The 24,498-nt window shown below is 38.0% G+C and overlaps 1 protein-coding gene across 1 annotated transcript in view; it reads right to left on the bottom strand.

Moving 5' to 3' along the window:
• Window positions 1–4,042: 4,042 nt before the first annotated feature.
• SAMSN1 (SAM domain, SH3 domain and nuclear localization signals 1) overlaps window positions 4,043–24,498 on the bottom strand; it is a 135,553-nt gene continuing 115,097 nt past the window's right edge. Inside the window, 5 exon segments of the mRNA XM_021679282.2 lie at window positions 4,043–4,925; window positions 15,420–15,570; window positions 17,486–17,692; window positions 20,699–20,853; window positions 23,300–23,429. Coding sequence (XP_021534957.2) covers window positions 4,723–4,925; window positions 15,420–15,570; window positions 17,486–17,692; window positions 20,699–20,853; window positions 23,300–23,429 — 846 coding nt within the window. The 3' untranslated portion in view covers window positions 4,043–4,722.

Here is a 24,498-nt window from a genome sequence, read left to right as displayed (position 1 = left end):
AGCACAGTCCACTGTGACTCCATATTATAAAGACCAGGGAGGGCCCAAGGTGCTGTATTAGGAGTAATGACCTCAGATCTTTCTTTGATTTCATTCATTAATACAGGCAGTTATTTATATATTCAATCATCCAGTCTTCAAAAATGATCATTCCTATTATGTGCCAAGAGTGAGGAAACAAAGCTAAATGCAACATAGCCTCTTTCTAAACTGTCAGAACTTGACAAAGGAATATTCAGTCGTGGCAAAATGGTCATTTATCTGGGAAGTTCCATTAAACCAGCTGATTCACAGCACAGTTGTCCCAGCCCTCAGACGATCTGTGTCTGAAGAATTTCAAGTCACCATGAGCCCATGCCTATATTCTCGTAGCATGTGCCCTGCTTTCATTTTGTGTTCAGATACCAGTTTTTATGCACACTGCATGCACTGTGCTCAGTGTTTCGCATACATTATCTCATTTAACCAGCACAGGTACATGAAATGTTAGTATTACAGTTATTTGTATTTCATAGAGGAAAAAAAAAACCCACAAACAAACCTAAGCCCAGAGGATAAGTGACTTACCCAAAGTCACATAGTCCTCAAACCAGGACCTCTGGGTCAACACTGGGTGTGATCAGATGAATTCAACAGTAGGATAGGGGGTAGGCTAAAGTAAGGGTTACTTCTATCTTATTTCTGTAGCCAGAAAACCTGGTCAAATTTAGAAACTGCTGTTCTTTTACCTATATTTAGTTCTATTCATTTTTCTCTCAACCTTTACGTAATTCTAGCATGACTTCCCACTTTATGAAGGAGTACTTGAAGTGTGCATCCGGATTAGTTATACAGTTTTCTTTTTTTTTTTAAAGATTTTATTTATTTATTTGAGAGAGAGAATGAGAGACAGAGAGCACGAGAGGGAAGAGGGCAGAGGGAGAAGCAGACCCCCTGCCGAGCAGGGAGCCCGATGCGGGACTTGATCCCGGGACTCCAGAATCATGACCTGAGCCGAAGGCAGTCGCTCAACCAACTGAGCCACCCAGGCGCCCCTAGTTATACAGTTTTCTTTGTTGGTGTGGGGGGTGGAAGCGTGTGCGTGTGTGGTGTGACAGAGTATCTAAAATTTCTTCATATTATTTTTCTCAGAACTTGGGCTTGTAACGGAAGTTTCTCAACATGAAATGTCATCATGTCATCAATTTGGCTTCACTCAGGAAGTTGCAAGGTGGTTGACTAACCTCAATGAATTGGATGTTGCCTAAAACCTGATAATCTTTAGCTGACTATCATTTTAGAAGTTTGAGGAGTTAATTTATTTCTTAACTATCTTGGAAATTTAACTGGTAAAAAAAGAAAAGTTTCTGATAAAAAATTTCAGAGTGAAAGTATATTGGAGCTTATATCAGCAATAGAATTGAGGGGGCAGAATTTATTTATTTATTTTTTTAAGATTTTATTGATTTATTTGACAGAGAGGGACACAGCGAGAGAGGGAATACAAGCAGGGGGAGTGGGAGAGGGAGAAGCAGGCTTCCCGCAGAGCAGGGAGCCCGATGCGGGGCTCGATCCCAGGACTCTGGGATCATGACCTGAGCTGAAGGCAGACACTTAACCGACTGAGCCACCCAGGCGCCCCGAGGGGGCAGAATTTAAATGTTCTTATCAAAAGAGTATTATGAAGAGTTTATCCATTTATCTGGACTAAAATTTCTCTAACCATGCATACTTTCACCACACACTTGAATTTGTAACTATATTCCTAGGATCAGAACAATCATGACATTCCAGAACAGTTTTATAACCTTTCTGTACTGAAAGACTCAGTTTATTCCAGTGAGAGGCTATGGCAAGATTCTAATGCAGATTATATGATCCAAAGGGCTTTTATTGGCATAGTCATGGGCAGCATATACATTCCATGTCTCAAAATTGTTGAGTGAATAAATAAATGATTGAGACTGGGATTCTCACCACATTTCAACCTGGAAACACAAAGCCATCTGGTAACCATTAAAATATCAACTTTCTAACCACTTTCACATCCACTCTTGAAAGGCTCAGACTCCTGTCTGTCTCCTAGCCAAAAGCAGCAGAAAGTCTGTCTTTACCTTACAACCTATGAACTATGTCTTGCCTTTTTACTTCTCTTTATCCAGCGTCCATGGTTGAGAGAAAAACCCAAGGAAAGTGAGCAGCAGGGATCCAACAGATAAAATGAGGGCAGCAGGACTCTTTTAGTGTGATACGTACTTTTGCTACAGGTGTCCTTTTCAGTGCTGTGCTATGTGATGGGGCCATCGTTCTGGCAGCTTGAACCCCGTGGTGTCTCCACTCCCCCCTCCTCCTCTCTTTGTAGGAATCCTGTCTCTCTTCCTCTTCTTCAGCCTCCTCAAGACCTTTGCAGCACTTCTGCTCAAAAGTATTTCCCCAAGTCCTTGACTGGGTACCAGATCTTCATTTTGAAGGAATAGAAGTTGTGGCTGAGTAAGCTTCACCAGCGATTTCTACCATTTTACAATCAGGCAGTTCCTTACACGCTTCCTAACCTACAATTTCTTTGTACTCTCTAGAACTCCCTGAGGCAGCAGGTTGATTAAAGTTTAAAAATTATGGTCAGTGGCTGTGCTGTGTCCAAGGAGGTCCTAGAATAATCTGTTTAGAGTTGTAGCCATAGTCAGGAGCAGGGCCATGATGGAGGCAGCATGGTCTTGTGGATAATGGTCTTGTGGAAAGGTAAGCGCCTCTCAAATAGATAAAGTATAATATGTAAGTCCTATAACCAACAGAGATACAAGTTGCTATGGAAACCCAGAGGAGAACACCAAAGGAAATCATGGAAGACCTCACAGAGTAAGTGACTTTTGTGATAAGTCTTAAGACAGAAAGCAATGGGAGACTCTTGGATGTAGAAAATAGCAGGAGCCACTCAAGGAAAATAAATAGCATAAGAAAAGTCACAAAGGAAATAGTGAATTTGTGGAATTGCAAGGAGATTGTTATGGCCGGAGAGCGTAGAGTGAGAGGTGGGAGAGGAAAGATATGACTCATAAGGTAGGTAAAAATGGTTGAGAAGAACCTTATATATCCCAGAAGAAAGTTTAAAAATCATACTAAAGGTAGTGAGGAGCTATAAAAAAAATTTCAAGCCGGAAGTACATGACTTGATTTACATGTTAGATCTTTCTGGAGGCTGTGTGGAGGATAGATTAAAAGGTAGGGCACTGGTAGAATAGGGGTCAGTTGGAAAGCTATTGCACTATTTCATACATGAGCTCATGAACTTCCAAAGCAAGACAGCAACCATGGGAATGGATAGAAAGCCATGAATGACAAAGAGCTTCTAGAGGTAGGACTTGATTATATACTGAATCTGTATGAGAAGGGTATACGTGAGATGAAGTGAGAAATGATTTTCTGTTTTGGGTAATTGGTTGGATATTGGTGTCATTAAAGAGAGAGTTTTGTTTGGAATAAAAAAGGAGAGACAAAATTGTAGAGAAAAATCCAAGATTTGGGTATGTTGATCTGAAGCTTCTAGAGTGCTATGGGCTGAATTGGACCCCTTTCCCCACAAATTTGTATGTTGAAGCACTAACCCCTTATGTATGGTATTTGTAGATGGTGTTTTGGGGAGATAATTATGTTTAAATGAGGTTGTCAGGATGGGGCCTTCATGAATGGATCAGTGCCCTTCTAAGAAAAAACACCAGAAAGCTTGCTATCTCTGACGTGAGAGGACACAGTGAGAAGGCAGCTATCTGTGAGCCAGGAAGAACTCTCACTAGAATCCAACCATGCTGCAACCTGATCTTGAACTTTTGGCCTTCAGAATTCTAAGAAAATAATTTCTGTTGTTTAAGCCACCCAGTCTATGATATTTTATTATGGCAGCCTGAGCTGACTAATACATTGAAGTATTCAGGAAGACAGATAACACAGATCTGGGGTTCAGGAGACAGACTGAGGTGAGATAATTCATTTGGGAATCTCACTGTTAAGAGAAATTTTGTCTAGAGGTCTAATATAAAAATACTTTCAAGTACCACTAATGTGGAAAATAGCAAGTGCACATAGTTCTTTTTATTATTAAAATTAGGGTATTTCACAATTAAAAATATTTACAATTAAAGATGAAACATCTGTACAATTATTAAAATTCATTTTACTAAATGAGAATCAACAATATCTTGTTATCTATTCTTTTATACCAGATAACAGTGAAGAAATTAACAAAAAATAATTACTAAAACTCCACTGTGGATCAGGATAAAATGTCTCCAGTATTAACTCACACTCTCCCATTAAGTATAAAAATGAGTGTGAATGCTGCTTGGACAGTTGGTTAAACAAACACATGCTCCATTACTATTTGTTGACTAACAGACACAAAGGCAAAATGGACAGGTATGAAAAAAGGAGTTTTTTTCCTGCAGAATTTATCATTTCACACTTAAAGCTGAATAAAGTTATCTCACACATATCAAAGACTTACACTATACCTTTCCTAACACAGGCAAGTGAAATATTAACAGGTAGCATTTAAAATAATAAATATACATACTATTTACAATAATTGGGAATGTTAGAGACATGAACTTTTATGTAAAATCATTTAGATTAAAACATTTTAACTTTAGGCTGTATCGGGAAATGCTTGCTTTCTCTCCTATTTGATCTTTTAGCTCAAGTAGAGTTAAAATGGAATGCATCTATAGATATAAAGTTGAGAATGTGTGTTCAGTCACTTGGCTCTGTGATAGTAATCTTCTGTACCATGTCAGAGAGATTTTCAGACTCCAGATCTTCTTTGCCATTATCTGAATTTTCTGATGAGATATAACAACCAGAGTCCCTTGGGCAGTCGTCTAACTGTGACTTATTTAAGGAGATGTCTGGGCTTAAGGATAGGGGCACAGATTCATTTTCTTGCTCTTGAATAGCTGTAAATGGAAAAGAGGACAGCAGTTAGGAGAAGCCAAGACAAGTTTTATTCATGTACTCATTCGTCTTTGAGCTATTTTAACTGTACCAACCTTGACTTCATTACATTTGAAACTTCCTTGATTAAACAATGTATTTGTTTATTATAAAAGAGATATTTGCACTCAAATATTCAAGCCCTGCTTTCCTAGAAGACAAAGTTTGCCCTTTTTTTTTTTGCTCACTTGCAGTTTCATGGAATTCATGTGAACTGCTTGCATATGCGAAGATCAATATGGACTTTCATTTTACATTAATGATAAGTTGCCAGAGAAAGCAGATTGTATCCACAGTTTGACTGATGCCTTGTCCAAATACTCCTTAAAGTAACATTAGAAAAAGTCATTTGTGGTTTAAATGTAAAATCCAACTCAATAGTGATCTTTGTGGACAGTTCTGGAATCATGATAATGTGGAGTAATGAATAAAATATCACTCTGGGCAACAATGTATAGTAGGACTTCAGTTACTTGGAATTTAAGTAATAAAACTTAAAGTGTTCAGAATTTTTCTATGTTTGCATTCACCAGAAAAATCAGCATAGAAACCAGGTTGCTTTTAGATAGTAAAACACCACCATTTTCCTTGACTCTGCCTTATTTAGTCTTCTACATCTTTGTAGTTACGAAGAACAATTATTTATATTCAGATTGGTAACTCTGTGTTATCAAAGCAGTATTCTAGATTCAACAGACTTTTTCTTTGAAAAAAATTAATACTAGAGATGTAACAAAAGATATTTTGAAGAACCTAAGCAGCACTATGAAGTCTTACTCAAGAAGCTTTTAGCATCAGAATTCTCTTGGTCAGTGTAAAGTTTCTTTCCTTGCCTTCCCTGACACCAGTAAATGTGTGCTTCTCTGCATCATGAGATGGGTCCCTCAGGGAGGAGATGTATCTTTCGGCCACAACCTGTCAGCTCTATCAGCATATCTAACCTCAGAGCTTCTCCGCTTTAGACATTTGAATAACTCCACTTTGGAAGAATCAAACGCATACATTTCAGGGTGGGACAAAACCTCTGCCTTCAGAAGCTGTGCACTTCATCCAATTCTGGTGAGAAGAAAGTAAATCCCAACTCCAAAATCCTGCAAGAAGGAAACTGTAATTTTCCTCAATAGACTTTATGAAAGTAAAATGCTAGGTAATTTATCTTTAGGAAAGCCATCCTTTATCTTGTCTACAGATACCCTCCTTTTTTTTTAAAGATTTTATTTATTTATTTGAGAGAGAGAATGAGATAGAGAGCATGAGAGGGGGGAGGGTCAGAGAGAGAGGCAGACTCCCTGCCGAGCAGGGAGCCCGACGTGGGACTCAATCCCTGGACTCCAGGATCATGACCTGAGCCGAAGGCAGTCGCTTAACCAACTGAGCCACCCAGGCGCCCAAGATACCCTGCTTTTTTAAATGCATTTTCTAGGCTTCAGATATCTTGCCAACATTATGTTCTACTGTGCATCCAAATGTTTATCAACATCCTTTACGAGAGAGAATTGAGCCGTGGTGCCCTAAGGCATCCTTGTATGTAATGAATTCACTTCTCAATGTATCTAGAATGGTACTCATTTATGTACCATCCACAGAAGAATTGAGAAAAGAGTCACATTAGTTTTTGTATTCTGTGGTTTAGACGAGGAATACAGGTTGAGAAAGGTTGGGAAAAATGATAAAGATCATTTTAGTCTACTCATCTTCAAAATGAATCATAACAGTTCTTTTAACCTTTTCCTCAGAGCTTTAATTTGCAACAATAAAACCATGTTTATGCCATTCTTCTGAATTTTCTCCATGTTTGCCACAACTTTTTTAAACTGTGGACTCAAGTATCAGATGTTTAAGGCCAGTAATGTTATTAAAACTAGTTCTAGGTATCAGGAGCTTTAATTTTAATATGCATCGAATGTGACTGTTTAAAAATTTTAGCCACCATGAAGCATTTTCTCTTTATAAGTCTTAGCAACCGTGAAGTTTAGGGAGAATCTTCTTAATATTCACTAGTGTTTGTGAATATCAGTCAGTCAGCTCTGTGTTTCATTATCCAAGTGTTTCTGGAAAAGGCCAGAAAAATTAGTCCTTCTGTAATGCTTCCTGCTACTTCAGCAGTGATTCACCATATTTGGAGTGTGATCCTAGGCCATATTTCCCCAGATTATATTTGGGCCTATCACCTCAACACAAAATTAAAAGAACTTAGTTATTGCTCTTCAGACCGACATTTTAAACAGGACTTAGCATAATAAAAATTGCTCCAATACTGTGTTCTATTTAGGCTGATTACTGATTGTGGGACTCTCTTCAAGATATAAGACTTGGGCTTAAAGAACTCTGATTTCCAAAATTAGTTCTTTTTCTTTCAAAAAATAAGTACTTAGCTTGTTATTTTGTCTTCGGAAGCCTCTATCCATTCCCCTCAAAGGGTAACAAAGTAAACAAACAACGAATGAAAATCTGACGCTAACAGAGAATATGTCATTTTTAAATATTGGTAGTAAAATGTATTTGTTTTTATTTTTGCCTGAGAAATGCTATTTCACCTTCTCTAAATTCTCAGAATTGGTTTGTTTTAAATACAGATTATTTATTATAGGAACCCTTTATCTGCAGTTTTTATGGAAAAAGGAAATAGTTTCTCAGTATGAAAGTTATGCAGCACAGTAATTTACAGAATAGCAGCAATTTGCTAAATGATTTCCTAGTGAAATGAAAACATGACTTTGCCTCCTCAAATGCTTCCCACCAGGCTGGCAATAATTTCAGGCAGGTGATCAGCTGGAGCCCCTCAACTGTAACTATAAAAAGAAAAGGCAGGTCATTATGTTATATTATGGAAATGAAAGCTATATAGCATTCAGTTTTTGTGTTTGGAGGGTCAGGGTTTTCCTTTTCTTGTTTTTTTGTTTTTTTCCATCCTGACACTAATGACTTCAGGATTGGCACAAACCTAGGTCTTGTACTATGGATACTTTTTCCAGCAGAGGGGCTGAATTCATGCTAATATGTCCATATTTTCTTTCTAAGTCATTTAGTCCCTTCATGTGGCCATGAAACAGAGTAAAGCTAACTGACCCACCTAGAAATTGAAACTATAACCTTCATCAGTTTTGGCCCATGGTCCAATCATCTGAGTAACCAGGCAAATAACACATTGGGATAAGAAGCAGTTTGCCTCCAAAATTACAGACTTGCCATGTGAGATATGAGTGCATCTTTTTTTATATCAAAATGTTTCTGATAATATGTTAAGTTAAAAAAAATCAATATACATGATTAAGTATTCTATTACTAAAATTATGTGAAGACCTATAGACTTATGCATATAATTCACACATGAAGTGTTAAAATTTTAGATAGATTTTCTCTATATTTCTCACATCATCTATAATGTCTTATATTTTAATTAAAAAACAAAAAAATTAAAATGGTACAGTTTTTCAATAAAGCCCCTGCATGGTTTGCAAATATTCCAAAGGCTATACATTTTCAAATCTGGGTATATTGGAGAATTATTAAATAATTTGAAAAAGGGTGTTTCTTTATTGCTGCCAGCTAACAGCAGGCATAATCAGAAGGCCAGAAAGCTCATATGGTTTCACTTATTTGTGGAACATAAGGAATAACATGGAGGACATTAGGAGAAGGAAGGGAAAAATGGGGGGGTGGGAATTGGAGGGAGAGATGAACCATGAGAGACTATGGACTCTGAGAAACAAAGAGGGTTTTAGAGGGGAGGGGGGGAGGGGGGATTGGTTAGCTTGGTGATGGGTATTAAGGAGGGCACGTACTGCATGGAGCACTGGGTGTTATACGAAAACAATGGATCGTGGATCACTACATCAAAAACTAATGATGTATTGTATGGTGACTAACATAACATAATAAAATTAAAAAAAAAAAAAAAGAAGGCCAGAAAGCAACCCCAAACATTTCTGTACTCGATATAATGAAAATAAAATAATTATGTTAAGGGAAAATTATTTAGGAGATATTTTGTCATAAAGAACTAATCTGAATATTAAAATATATTATTTCTTACCAAAATCTTTATGGAATTGTGTAAAGCCCATGGTTCAACATTTTAAGATAGTCATTGATAAAGATATAAAGTGGCACGGTGATTAGAGTAAAACAGAAGACAGCTAACATAATTATTCATAAAAATATTGGAATTGCAACATTTAATTAATTAGGTATAGGCAATCTCAATTATACTAAAAGTGAAGAAAGCTTTAAGGAATTCAAACTAAACCCTAATTCTGGGAAAAAGTTCTCATATCCTAAAGAGAGAAATCTGTCCTATATTCACATAGGTTTCTTTCTCAACTTTCTTCACCCAAATAATCCAGATTTTGACTTTACTGTCTTGTGTGCCTTAGGTCTGAAGCTTCTGCTTCTTTGGGCTTCTGTTTCTTTTGGGTAATATAAAATAATGCAATCTACAGGGCATAAGAAAATGCCTGGTCAATGAAAGTGCTCAATAAACAATTTTTTTAAATAAAAAGAATGTGATGTTTAGATTAATTAAAAGAAGTAGCAACTAAAGATCAAATAAGAAATTTCGTTGAAATTCAAATGAAGATACCTCTTGGCTCTTTGAATTATTGTCCCCTTTTTCTCTCCTGGTGCCATCTCCAAAGAGGAAAAACCAAGCTATGTCATCCTCTTTGAGGATGGCTCAAAACCTCAGCTTCATGTTGGAGCCCCACTTGAGTCACTCAGAACAAAACTCGGGCATTCTCCAGGTATCTACGGCTGTGTTTATTTGTCCAGAGGCAGTGTTGTCCAAGGAGGAACATTCAGTAGACAACATGGCGCGACTCTTAGTTATTTCTGATTTCATCTTAAGCACATCCTTAAATTACCTGAACATGTTAGTTTTACAATAGTGACTTTTTGGTATTCATGTCATTTGAATACTAACCTACATTTGGAAAAACAACAAATGGAAAACAGGAATCCCTTCATGGAATAACAACCAGTTGCTCTTGTTTTCCTTATCCATTAGGCCACGCGGCCATCTGATTGCTCTTGTTTTCCTGAGGCCGGGGGAGAATAGGAGTTGAAATGATGCTCCCTCTTTTTGCACATCTCTCTTTGCATCTTAACAGCGTAGTCTACCTTCTGATGAGATGTGGGCCACGGAGTGAATCTTTGCACTCACATTCACAGCAACCTCCCCTTGCACCCTGCTGACTGCCTCAGTAAGGGCAGAGGCACCCTCATCTGAGATCTAATCGCTCAGCAGCACCCGGATGCTGAGCACCCGGATGCACCTGCCTACTGCAAACACTTCTATCTGTGAGGTGGGCTTGCTAGGGACTTAAAGTTTTATAATCAGAAAAAAGTTTCCTTACAATTTACAAGTCTCTCTATTTCCTCAATCTTAATTCATTCCACAAGCATTTGTTGTTTTATTGTTGTTGTTTTTGTTTTTCATTCTGTAAGTATCTGTAAACCGTCTACTCAGTGCAGAGCACAGAACTAGGGGCTTCGGGGAAGGCATATGGTATTAAAGGATTCTGTCTTGTTTGACCAGGGTAATCATACAAAGTCATGCCTAGTACGCAATCATAGCGCAATATAAAAACAAGTACATTACAAGTGCCTTAGGTGACTGAGGTGAAAATTCTATGGACTCTCTCCTCTGGGCACTGTTCTCTGATAGAAGACTAAAAATGTTTACATTTAATTTTGTTGTTTTTTTATTATATAGAATATGGCATCAATCATAAATTAAATCTTCAGGGGAGGTGGTAAAACCAACAAGAAATCTGAAGAAATTGAATTGCATAAAGCTAAACAGCTATAACTAGAAATATATATTAAATATATTTATAAATACATAAAAGTCAGATGCCCGTGTGCCTTCTCTACTGTGTATATGTGGATGGTTAGCCTGTATTTCTGAAAAGCTGTACCTTTCTTGAATCTAGATCCAAATCATACGGCAGGTGGGTTGGAAACACCAGGCATGCATGTCAGGGGCTAGGGCACCAGGCTACCCTGGCACGCTGTCAGACCGACTGCTGGGCTGCTGCTTGGCATTAACTACAAGTCTGCCCTGCCGGCAGCTCGCGGTCCAGGCTCCTGGCTGGGACTTGCCTCTTGCCCTGCGTCGTTTTGGGCACGTAGGCAGGCGGGAAGGCACAACTGGGGATAGCTGAGCAATGTGGAGCTGCTGTGACCACAGCTGGTGCCAACAGCCTGGCACACAAACCCCTCTCCTCTTCATTGAGCATTGCCAACAGAGGTTGCAGCTATCTAAAATATAGATACACAGCTTCCAGGACAGTTTGCGTATTCAGTTACTAGGTTGGTTGTTTTTTTAATCTTTTCCCTCCAATTTAAAATGTAATTATTCCTGTGCTTATATGGAGAACAAGCTATTTCCATCACCCGTTTTCCCTAGGGACAATAGTACACATTCTCATCACACTTTTAAGACACATCAAAGTGCCTCTAAATGCGGGAAAAGAGGAACAAGTTCAGAATAAAGAGAAAATATTTACTATAAATAGCAGTTAACTCTGATTATTTGCAAGAGGCATTTATTAGCAAGCAAAGGGGTCCTGAAGGTTGTGTTTATGAACAACATATGCACAAACACGCACACACACACACACACACATTCTCCATTCTTACTGGGAATCTTTATTCAAAGCAAAGAAACCATTTTAAAATTCAGATGAGAAAGAGAGCAATCCTAATGTGCACCAAATAATTCTTTTGCTCCTTCAAAAGCCGAGTCTCACCCCAATTTTTCTTCTCCTTCTAACCTCATCTAGATTCCCAGCTGAGGGAGCCAGTGACCTAATTCTGCTCAGTTCTAATGCAACACGGGAGCAAATTCAGAATACCTCGGTATTGGCCTTGGCGGGATTGCAGAACCCCAAAGTTGTTATCCTCCTCCAGAGGTAATCCTGTAATCAGTGCTACCACCACTCACCCAGCCCTTCTATCAGCTTGTAGGAGAAACACCTTTACCTCCTGATTAACACCTAAAAAGTGTTAATCCAGTTTACATGTTCAGGGTCAGAGTGGGTACAGTGCTATCTATTTTGGCCTAAGAGAAAAGGAAAATTGCTTGCTCTAAGTATTAGATTTCTGTTTTTGTCCCTGTCCCACTCCCCCCATCCTCTTGGTCCCTCTAGATATATTAAAGGCTCACATGGGGCTTGTAGTTTTTCCTCTATCATCTCAAAGCTCTTGTTCTTCAAACAGGTGTCCACTCTCCTCAATTTTTATAGTGAAGGGTTAGTAAAGCAAAACTTTCCAGTTCCCGATCTAAGAAGCATTGAGGTTTTAAATTAGGAATTTATCGACATTCCCCAAACTGACTATATTCAGTGATCAAGATAAAATGCATACATAAAATCCTGGCCAATTTGCATGCTCCATTCTTACACACACACACACACACACACACACACACACCCACCCACCTATTTTTAACCTATGACTGTGACATGCATTTGTTTTTAATAATATCTTAGTTTTATATAACCATATATTCAAGGTCTTTATCTTTCAAGGTACATGAAGGTTGTGCATTTAATCTTTAGCATGGTTGTAGGAGATATGATTCACAGAGTAGAGAATAGATAAAAATAAGCATGCATGCAGCAGCATGGTGCCGAATCATCAGAACTCACCATCTTATCAACAAATAGAAGTCATTCTTTATTTCTTGAGCAAAGCAGTTTCATACAAGATAAATAGCTTTCAGTCAGAATAGCCTAACATGTGATATGCATCTTTTTGACATGTATATTCTAGTACTACTTAAGACCATAAGATTAAAATAAGAAAAATCTCAGGGTTGTGTGTTAACAACAAACACTGGTTGCACCGGCATTTTTTTTTTTCTATTTTTCACCCCCCAGAATTTGGCTTTGTGTGCGTATATTTGCACATTACTAGTTTTTATTAAATGATCAACTTTTAGTGACCTTCACATACCATTTTCTAAAGTCTTATAAGGGAAATACTTTGGGGGACTTGTACTTTTTTATATCATGCTTTGGAGATATTGTGTTTTGCTTCCAGGGCATAGTAGGATGTGTTTCTAATAGATGTGGGAGACTGGGTTTAGATTTGTGACCTTGAGAAAGCTACTTAGCTACTCTGGTTTTAGTTTCCCCATCTTGCAAGGGAAGCATTTGGGTCAGATGGTTTTTCAAATTGCACCAGGCTCTCATATGATGTTATCTATACATCATTATTCTTTCATTAACATAGAAAGTAGAGGCGGGATGAGGGGGATGGAATGAAGAAATTAAGTGGACACCATCCATGGCCCAAGCCACAGGGCTGGACCGATCTTCCCGCTGTGGGTCCAGACTGAGCACTGTTTTATGGCTGAAACCCTTTCTCACCCAGGCTCTCTCGCCCTTCCTAGTCACCAGGCCTGTTGCAATGCGGCCATAGGCGTCTTGCATCTTTCAGGCAGTAATGTTGTTGCAAGGTTTCTGTTCTCACTTACGTATTAACTTCCACTTTCTGGGATGGAAAACTGAACTGAAGCTCCTGAGAAAATTGGCATAGTAGAAAACTTCAATTTTCAGATATTCATTGTTCTTTCTATATTTACCAGTTTGCATGTGTGGAAGAAAGAACTTGGATTTTTATAGCAGGCTGCCTTTGATTAAAACTTCAGCTCTGCTACTTATCTAGCTGTTTTTGGCCTTTTTAAAATTCATCTCTGAAATGTTTTCTCATCTGTGGAATGGACAAAATACCTATATGGATGGTATTACAGAAGAAAAGCAATGTATTTACAAGTGCTCAAAAAATACCTTTTCCCTCCCACTACTTCAACATCAAATTATTCTGGAGGGTATTGACAACGATACTGAACATTATCAATTCCAAGAAATCTACAGAATCTATTTCTTAGCCTCACATTATTTAGTGAGGAGCCATGTTTAGAAATGACAGGGTGTGAAAGAAACTGCCTCATTTACCCCAGAGATATTGCCTCGTCAGTTTACATGGATCAGTTTTGTTTTGGCTTGTACTATTGAGTAAATTGGCTACTTTCTTAAAGTTGACCTTTGTCTGCTTTGTGACCTCATCCCCTTCTCCTAGCCCCCACAGTTTCAAAGGATGCATGTAAACACCTGGGCCTAAGAGGAAATAAATTCTGGAGGTGTCAAATTAGTCTTACATGTGAAAGCTCTTTGAAAAGGAGGAAGATCTGTGCAAACTCAAGACAGTAAGTAAGAATAAAGTGAGATGCAGTTTCTAAAAAAGTAAATTTATTCCTGCGAGATAAAAAGGCCAGTGTATAAACACGTGCTGTGTAACTATGCCCATTTTGGAGCATATGAGACAGGATACAGGAAACCTACCACGAGACAGTCAGGAGGCCTGGGTCCTAAATACAACTTTCCTCCTTGCTCTCCATCTGGGCTGTTACTTGTAGAAAGTAGAGTAGCATCACAAACACTGGCCCTGGCTCTCCACAATTTACTATGTGTGTGAGCTTAGAGAAGTTACTTATCTCTCAGTTTCTCATTATAAACACGGGACAGTACTCTCTAACTCACAAAACTGTGGAGCACATTGAAGAAGATAATAAATGTAAAGATCTTGGCTCAAAGTTTTACTCCGAGAACAGGTTCAAAAAAGTAGTTAATGATTATGAGCAATATTACTTTTGAAAGAGAAAGTTGGATTAGATGATCTGAGTTCTTTTTCATCTTTAAAAGTAGCTACATCCCTCTTTCTTCCTTAGGAAATATTCCTTGTGGAGTTTGGTACGTCCTGAGCTCAGGGTTTCAGAAGCCTGACCAGATTTAGTAAGAAGAGCGTTCAGATTGGGCACCTGTAGAAACAAAAGCTATCCCCTCTTTATAAACCCAGTTGGTAAGTGAATGTGCATGCATTACTTCATCTTCAGTTTATACTTACAAATACAGAGACCCATCTCAGATAATAAAAGGGAGTGCTGAATATTTTTGCAAGCTCTTATAACATTTTGAAAGAATACTATAAACACATACAAGATGTGACTATATGGTAATGAAATGAATTTTCCTGTGTGGCGCGAAGGCTCATTAGCTTAGAGCCATGCTCGGCGTTGTTCTACAGAAGTTGCACATGACATTTCTCACTAATGGCTCATGCTGTCACTAAATATTTGTCTCTAACTCCCTCAGTCTTTGGGAATGCAGACATCCACTTGTGTGTAAATTAATAGCTCTGCAGAATCTAAATGAGATGCCCAGAAAAGTCCCTTCATTTTCTGAGTCCAATAAGGGAAAAAAGTCCTCTTCCTAATTATAGACTCGACCAGAGTTGTTGTTTCCAAATAAATAAGAAAATACTTATTTTATGGGAAAGAATGCTTTATGGGATTCTCTGTAAATAAAACTGGGGCTTTGTTTTTAATAATTTTACTATTTACATTGAACTGTGATTTTCAGCTAGGGAGAAAAGTAGGTGTGCACACTTACTTTCTTCATCAAGAAGATTTTCAGCAGCTGATAGTAATCTCATCCTGTCTTCTGGGTTTTTAATGTTTAATTCAATGAGATGACTCTCTTTTATATCCTTTAAATCTTCTAGGGTCTCATAACCGTTGAGCAAAAGTGTTGAGGTATATTCCTATGGGGGAGAAAAAATATGTATAAGATAAACTAGTCAGATTCAAATATTTTATTTTTAGTTCTCTTTAGATTTAAAGAAAGTGTAGAAGTGCGTATGGAAACCAAAGGCACCGATAGAACTTTTGCTTAACTTTACTTTGTACTAGTTCTCCACATACGAACTCTAGGGCATTTAAAAGAGTATGTTGGAGAATTCTCACCTTCTGGAAGGACAAATGTAAAGAAGAAATAATTACGTTAAGCCGTGCAGTGCTAAATCATGGATCAATTAAATAGCTGGATCATTCATCCCATTTGGCACTTTTTCACTTCTCAAATAGTTCAATTGACAAAGCTAGCGTGTCCTTACATCTATCAATAAAATGCCTCTAAAAGAATAATTATAGTAATATTTCTGAATCTACATCTTGTTTGCTGGCTTGCAAAAATAATTTACCCTCACTAACTTCTTGGGGTAGTTTAAAAGATGAATTTGAAACAGGCATGAAAAATAGACTTAGCATTTGGTGAAAGTCATTATATAAACCTAAGGAATTCCAGACTTTCTATTTAATTAAAAGTTTTTATTAAGCATAAAAGCACTGTGGTTAGGAAAAGTATTGTTTTCTTTTCTCAGCATGTATAGTTTGTCCATCATTTGCATCAATATATATTAATTTAAAATTCATAGGCTTCTGATTTCTGAGTCTGTATGTTATTTATGTAACCTTTGTTCTCTCTAACAGAATAAAAATGCAAAGTGAAGTTGAATGCTTTACAGCTTGCTCAAAACTTCCTTCCATTTTACTTGATCATAATTTCAGTATCCTTAGTTTGGTTACCAAAACTGAGTAAGAGGAAGCATAAAAGTTTTAAGTAATTAGGAATAACTACCAGCCCCTTTAAAAAAAGAGAGCGAGAGAGCGAGAGAGAGAAAGTACCACTTCTTTTAAAAATAATGTCTCTTAGAAGGAGCACTGAATTAGAACAGAGAAACCAAAATCCCCATTCTGACATAATCATCTGATTGTGGGTTCTTGAGTAATTTATTTCACTTCCTTAGACCTTGGTTTTCTCATAGGTCACAGAGCAAACAAAAAGAAGAAGCAAGGTTTAAACTTTGTACTTCATCCAAGCAGTACCACATTTGGGGGGCAACAAGAAGGCCTAGGTAGTGTGTCTACAGACAGGAGTATAACCAGATAACTCAGGAGAAACAATTAAGGAAAGTTTAATTGGCTATTGCCTTGATGAATTTTGAAAACTATCAAAGTACTGCTGCATTAATATTAGAAATGGGTTGCAAAACAGTAAATTGAGTGAGGCTAGGTAAATTGTATGTATACACCACTTAACGAGGTAGAGGTTTCATAAAAATTTTGCTAATATAACAAGAAAATAATTGGATTATAAATATAGACAACACCGTTTCCTTAACATAATCATCATGGGGGCTTAATGATCACTATCTCCTAAGAAATTGCTTTTGAAACAGTTACATTTAGCTTTCTTCTCTTGACTTGCTTTTGATCTCTGCCCTATAGAAAATGTAATTTTCTTTCCCTGTTTCCTTTCAATTCTCTGGATTTTTACCTTTACTCTTCATACTCTCTTTATCATTCTCATTTACAGTTTTCTCTGGACCTTTTATTCTCCTAGGTATTTTTCATTTTTCACTGCACTTTCTCAACATTAATCTCTACTGTCACTGCTAAGTACCATTAGAGTTTAGTCCAAGGGAGGTTATATCAAGACCTATCCTTGTGTAATAAAAGTAATAAAGGAGAAATAAGAAGTTTTCTTGGAAAACAGATTTTTCTTTGTTGTAAGTCCTATATATATATATATTTTACCACTGTACCAGCACTGATCCATTCTCCTCAATTATTCCATCCAGATGCCACCAGCATCAAATAGGTCACAGGTTTGCTAACCTGAAGGTGAATCCTCTCTAAGAACTCCTGCAGAGTCTTGGGTTTTTCTATTCCACTCTTTCGGTGTGCCTTTATTTTCTTGGGGGCTGCTTCCTCTTCGGAGATGACATCCACATAAATAAATTTGAAGTTTCCCACCTTATTGTTCAACATTCCTGTCCACATCCCCATTGGTGTTTTGCAGATAATGTCTATGATGTCTCCTTTCTAAAGACAAAGAAATATACCAGCGAGTTTTCAGAGAACTTTGGTGCTATGACAATTAGTAGAAAGAACGGAATCATAGAAAATTAGAATGATGAGGGAACATGATAAGGGAGGTTACTGATAACAGAAATAAATCTAAGAGAAAATTTCTTTTAAAAGTTCAAGGGAACTCTTTGCTAGTAATAATGAAGAACACTTCAACAAGCTTGAAGAAAAGCTCCTACATGCATTTGATGACATCTTTATGTTTTTGGTATATCAACTTATGAACTTACAATTGTAGGGCACAATGGAATTTACAAAGTACTTTTGCATATAGTGAGTCATTTTATGCCCATGACACACTTCTTAAGTACATATACAAGGTATCTTTATAACTCTAAATATTATGGAAAAGAAATGCAAACATTAAATAACTTCCCAAACTCATGGCAGTCAGTTGTCTGAACTCAAAAAATGATGCTCTCTTCATTCAACTTGTCAAAGCAATAGATATATAGCAAAGCTCGAGCCATCATTCCTGGAGGGGCTCTCAAATGGGGAAGGGAAAGAAAAAGAAGTCTCTGTCCATGCTTCTAGTTCATCTGAAAAATTTACAGTAAAAAACCATCTAAAGTATTGCATTCATCTAAAATCGTGAAACTGTTAAGAGCTTCGTATATCTAAACATGTAACAAAAGTATGTGTGTGTGCACTAAGGATAAATTATGCTACTGAATTATTTCAGAGAAGATAATACTTAGATTGAGCTTCACAACAGAGTTTGGATTGAAATACGAATGAAGCCCATTAGGATGGACAAACCAGTTGGTCTTTTTCTTCATTCATCTCGGAGACTCTGATTGCTGCAGGGTGCCAGTTACCAGCAAGATTAGAAAACCCCCAGGGGTACTTCTTTGTAAAGAAAATTGATTTCTACACAAATACAGTGCCTACATTTAAAAGTCATATTTCCTCCTTTGAGACTTACAAGTTTCTACCCCGGAGAGGACATTATAGATTCTGATACGGGGACTACCCTCAAACAAACAAAACATTGAGTCTGCTACTAAAAATGTCTTTTCCTCATGTTCTATGAGTGTGTGTTCTTCCATCTAAAACACACATTGTCTATGTGATTAAAAGATTTGATCTTTCTGATTTGTGATCATCTGCTTGTCTGACCTTATGAGCTGTTCATCTGGTTCTTCCTGCCTTTAACCATGGGGAATCAAATCCTGGGCTAGATGGGATCAGCTAAGCAGACCTAGAAAATCCCCAGAAGCTCTAGGGGAGGTTTCTAAGCATGGGAGCTCTATGCTGCATCCTTCCTATTATCCTCTAAACTTATAAAAGCATACGTTCCGGGAAAGCCCACAGGTCACCAAGCAAAGACCCAATTTCATTATGGATAAGACCCTTGATATAAACGATGGCATTCAATCCTCAGTGGTAACGGGGATTCTTACTGTGTCCTGCAAGAGCTCTACAAATAGCACCTTAGACAGCATAAGTGGTGGGGCACTGGTATGGTATTATAGGGAAGGTGGAAAGCTCTACTGAGTCAAAATGTGTTCAATTTGTTCCCTTCTACACCCTCCCCCCAACATTACTAGGCTACAAATATTCCTTCCCCAAAACTTTAACTTAGACTTCAAATCATTTCATAGAAACGACTAAGGAGCTAACTATGGAAAATAATGTTTTCCTCATTCTCCCGCTGAGCTTACTCTGGTTTGTTACAATAGAAGGGATAAAGAGCAGAGCAGCGTGTCTTGAATGTTAAATAATAACATCAATACTTCATAACTTATAACTGCTGGTTAACATTGGCTTGGTGTTGATAGTATAGAAAAGTCATAATTTCTGTCCTTTTACCTATATCAGTTTGTGTTACTAAAAGGAATAATTTAACATGTATAAAATACTTTAGCACCAAACCTTCTATTTGTATGATTGCAAAAGCACCTCCCCTCTAGTGTGAGTAGGACTATGAAAACGATGGATTTCCCACCCATGATTATGTTGTATTTTATGGTTCAAGGGACTATGCGGATGTAACTACTGTCCCAAATTAGTTAATGTTGTAATTAAGAGGGAGATTATCTGGGTGTTTCTGACTTTATCAGGTAGGAGCTCTTGAAGAGATTTGAAACATGAGTGAGCTTTTCCCCTGCAGGCTTTGAAGGAGCAAACTGCCATGTTGCAGAGAGGACCATGGCTGGCAACCTCAAGGGTCCGAGAGTGACTCCCAGACAATATCCAGCAAGAAAGCAGGAGTCTCAGTCCTACAACCACAAGCAACTGAATTCTGCCTTGGAAGAGGACCTGAGCCCCAGGGAGATTACAGCTCCAGCTGTCACCTGGATTTTAGCCCAGTGAGACCTTAAGCAGGGAATGCAGTTGGGCCATGACCAAATGTTTGACCTATAGAACTGTGAGGTAATACATTTGTGTTGTTTAAAGTCCCTGAGCTTGTGGAAATTTGTTCCACAGCAATAGAAAACGAATACAGAGAACAAGAGTTAAGAAGAGGGAATTCAGGAGGGAATATCATTGGGAGAAAGATGTCTGGTTATTCATAGCAACTAACTTAAGCACTGAAGTTGCCCAACCAAGTCTGGTTCCCAAGGGAGTTGCTGTGGGCGGCTCTTGCCTGATATCGCCATCTTTTCTCTCTCTCCTTTTAACTCCAGCAAGTATCAGGCAGAGCTGGGCGCCTCCAGTAACCTGTGAGGCTTTTGGCTTTCAGAAAAATGTAAACAATTTCTTCTCCCTTGATAGGCTCGGATTCTGCGTTACCTCCGTGACAGCAACTTAGGCTGTAGCCTCAACAGAATCTGATACCCCTATCCCACCTCATGTATTCTGCTCAAATTCTTGCCACAGGAACCCAGTCCTCAGTCCCACTGTGGAGAAGAACACACTCGCCACCCCTCCCCCCCGCCCATGCTTGTACTTCCTGACACAGATCATACCTCCAGTGCTAGACAAACCACACGGAATGCAGATACGAGGTGCACACACCTTGATTTTGAGGGAGTCAGTGTCATAGGGGCTTGGTGTAAAATCAGTATGTACTCTGGCACGGCCACAGAAGGGTCCAGAGTAGGGGCCATCTTCATCAAGTCGAAAGCTATCCCGGTTACTTGTACCACCATCTGAACAGCTTGTTATTCCGCCTTATGAAAGCAAAGCAGAGGTTAACAGTTCTCACTGAAGGTTCATAACATTCTGAACCATCGTCTGAATACAGCTAAGCAGGGATAATGCTGAAGCACTGGATGCCAACCTTTTGAGGGGGTTCTAAGTGATGGGTTCCTATTTTTTTCTGCCTCCCAGTCACTCTCCATCATTGACCTCTGTCCTCTGAGCCGTTTCTGAACTTTCTCCAGCCAATCTGACCATTCTTTCCTCAACCACTAACCCAAACACCCTCTCACTACAGTCTCTGTGATCTGATCCAGTAGCACAGTGTTTTGAGCATTGAACACTTGATAAAGAGGCAGACGATACAGACTTAACTCCCTATACAGGCCAGACAATTCATTTTGTACCTGTAAACAAAGACAAAAACCTATAGCAACAGTTTGACCTTTATGTGCTACTGATCACAAATGGTCAAAGCATAAGACTACAGGGTTCCCTATACTTATCACAATGTAGCTAGAATGCTCTCCCAAACATCCTATTATGTACCAAAAGCCATTTTGAAACAACATCTCTATGCATAAAAGGTAGCACTTTTGCTTGTTGTGTGAATGTGAAGGAAAGAGAAAGTGTGTTCCAGTGTCTGTATTCCCAAGTGGTTCTAAACTTTCTAAAGTGGGCTTTTAAAATTGCTCCAAATCCTTGTTCTCTGGTCTTTTTCCCTTCTGAGTTTGAACCTCAAGGGAAAAAAAGAAAAAAGATTCCATTTTTGCTGCCTGCAGGATGGGGGCAAGAATGGCTCCCAGTGGAAGTAACTCTCGGTTTCTCCACCACTCTCAACACTCTCCACTACTTTCACTTTCTCCTTCAGTGTGGCCTTTCAGTGCTCTGTTCAAAGACAAAACAGCCCTGGTTTCTCTACTATTTTTCAAATAATTATGGAAATAAGGTAAAGAACCTTAGAGATGTTCTATATTGAATATGAACCGTTGTAAGAAAGGGTGAGTTGCATGTAACTAAGAAACTAAGTTGTGTATGACAATAGCTAAGTGGGCCACCATCTCCTTACACCTTCCCTTCCATGGCCACCCCTGGCACTGGCTTTTCATGGTACATTCCAGTTAGTAAAATTCTACCCACATTCAGCATTACAATTGAGAATTTTAAAACTTCCAGCAGAAGTGAATAGTTATGAAATCTGAATTTCACACATGCAAAAATATATCCTTCAAATGTTTCTACATTAGTTTTTTTTTTTCCACAAAATAACTCTTCTTCAGCCAATGGGAAAAGTAGGTCTTTGAGATCTATCTTCAAATAACAGAAGCAGTTGATTAAAAAGGAAATGGAAAATAAACCTTGCAAAAAAAGAAAACATTTAAAAGCCCTGAAAAGATCAGAGGGATGTATAACAGTGTACACATAAAAAAGTTATAAGGTGCCCTGTAGTTTCATTCAAACACTGTAGCAGGCTATGTGACTGAAACCTGAACGACTTCCCTCTTGGAAACAATGATTTTAGAAAATCCTTGTTGAATGCATGCTGCTTCCTTTCTGTCACCCGGTGATATTCCTTCTATTTAGTGTTTACATTTGTATTTCATTCTTGACTCACTAATGCTGGATGGACACCTAAAAAGTAAATGTGGGAACTGATGCATACGTCCTGCTCTTTTCAGAATACTTCAGGCAAAAAGGAACAGAAAGGAAGGAAAAAGTGAGGACAGGAGAAGGGAAAAAAAAGAGAAGAAAGAAAGAAAGGAAAGGAGGGAGAGAAGAAAGGAAGAGGAGAAGGAAGGAAGGAAGAAAAGAAGGAGAAAAAAGGAAAGGAAGGAGAAAGGGAGGGAAGGAAGAAGAGACAGAACAGGATTTCATTTATCTGAACACGTCAAGTCATTTTAAAAATTTTGACTCAAGATGATGCTAGTTCTCCTAAGCAAACATTTTTATTTTAGGGATGCAGATTTTAGTCACCTAACATGATCTTTTTGAGGCATATCCCCAAGAGTTCTGCCAACTACAGTGTTAAAAGTTTCAAAATAATACATAATTCTATCGAATATATTGTGTATCATTTTAAACACCAGCAGCTTTATGGATTCAGCAATCCTACATTTTCACTATTTCTCTTATCAAGTAGCTGGAAACTTTTTGCTAATTTGATAAGCCCCAGAGAAGCCAATCTGTTGTTGTTGGTTTTCATTTGAATTTGTTTCTTTTTTTTTAATTCCAGTATTATTAACATAACAGTGTTATATCAGTTTCAGGTGTACAGTATAGTGATTCAACACTTCAGTACATTTACACAGTGCTCATCATGATAAGTGTACTCTTCAGTCTCCATCACCTATTTCACCCATCCCCCATCCACCTCCCCTCTGGTAACCATCAAGTTTGTTCTCTATAGTTAAAAATCTGCTGTTTTTAATTAGCTTAGCCCTCCCAGTAAGGATCTTGTCCCTTATTCTATAGGCTTACTTGATGAACTCCGCCCACTGTAGAGACTATCCATGGAGTCACTGGCTTTGAGGGAGACCTTCTCTGTGTGAGATCCAATCATTGGGTCACTGTTCCGATATGGGAGGGCACCCTCTCCAACTTCCTCATCCTTCAGAAAAAACATATCAGAGGTTAAGTGCAGAGAACTGATTTCCATGGAGATATCCACTTGATTTAACAAACAAGACATGTTTTAGCAATAAAATACTTAGGAATACATCAGCATAAAATATGAGGGTCATTAATCTTTAGTTCAATTTCGAGCAAAACACGTTATACTTGGAAAAATTCTTTAGATGAAACATTCCACATTATGGAATTCAAATGAAATTATAATAATTCATTTTGTAAATTAGTATGAATATCATATTAAGACTACTTAATCAGAAATGTTAGATTTATTAACATCTATGCTTTATCTGTTAAAGCACTTTTTTTTTTTTAAAGATTTTATTTATCTATTTGAGACAGAATAAGAGACAGAGAGCATGAGAGGGAGGAGGGTCAGAGGGAGACGCAGACTCCCTGCCGAGCAGGGAGCCCGATGCGGGACTCGATCCCGGGACTCCAGGATCATGACCTGAGCCGAAGGCAGTCGCTTAACCAACTGAGCCACCCAGGCGCCCTGTTAAAGCACTTTTATTTCTTCATGTTCTCCTTATCATCTATTTACCACCATTACTAATCCTTTGAGATCTGATATTACAAGTTTAAATTCCGCATAGTTGTTTTATGTCAGTTATTTGCACCCTATCAGATCACTAGATATGAATAAAACATGCACATTTTGCAATTCTAAAGTGAAGCTTATCTAAGAAGCTTTACAAATCGTCATACCGAGCTTGCACACCTGGTCAAGTGAAAAGCAAATCCTGCATAAAATTCGGAAAGACAGACAATTTCAAAACAAATTACATCTGCTTGAAAACATCTCAAATGTCTTCCATATTTAGATAATTTGGACAAAACCTATAAATTTCTTAATATTCATCAAAATGTAATTCAATATTCCTCATTTATGAGCATTTCTAAACATCGATAAAACTTCAGAATACATATATGATATATACTCAGTTTGATTCTCTGCTTATACCCATTCCTTTATTCATTTGTTCAGTCATTCAACACAAATTTAGAGAACACCTTGTAAGGACCTGGCACTGTTTTTGGGAACTGGG

This window comes from Neomonachus schauinslandi, chromosome 1 (genome assembly GCF_002201575.2).
Source record: "Neomonachus schauinslandi chromosome 1, ASM220157v2, whole genome shotgun sequence".
Classification (NCBI taxonomy): Eukaryota; Metazoa; Chordata; class Mammalia; order Carnivora; family Phocidae; genus Neomonachus; species Neomonachus schauinslandi.
The sequence above is the reverse complement of the archived record's forward strand: the minus strand, read 5'-3'. Positions and strand labels throughout refer to the sequence as shown.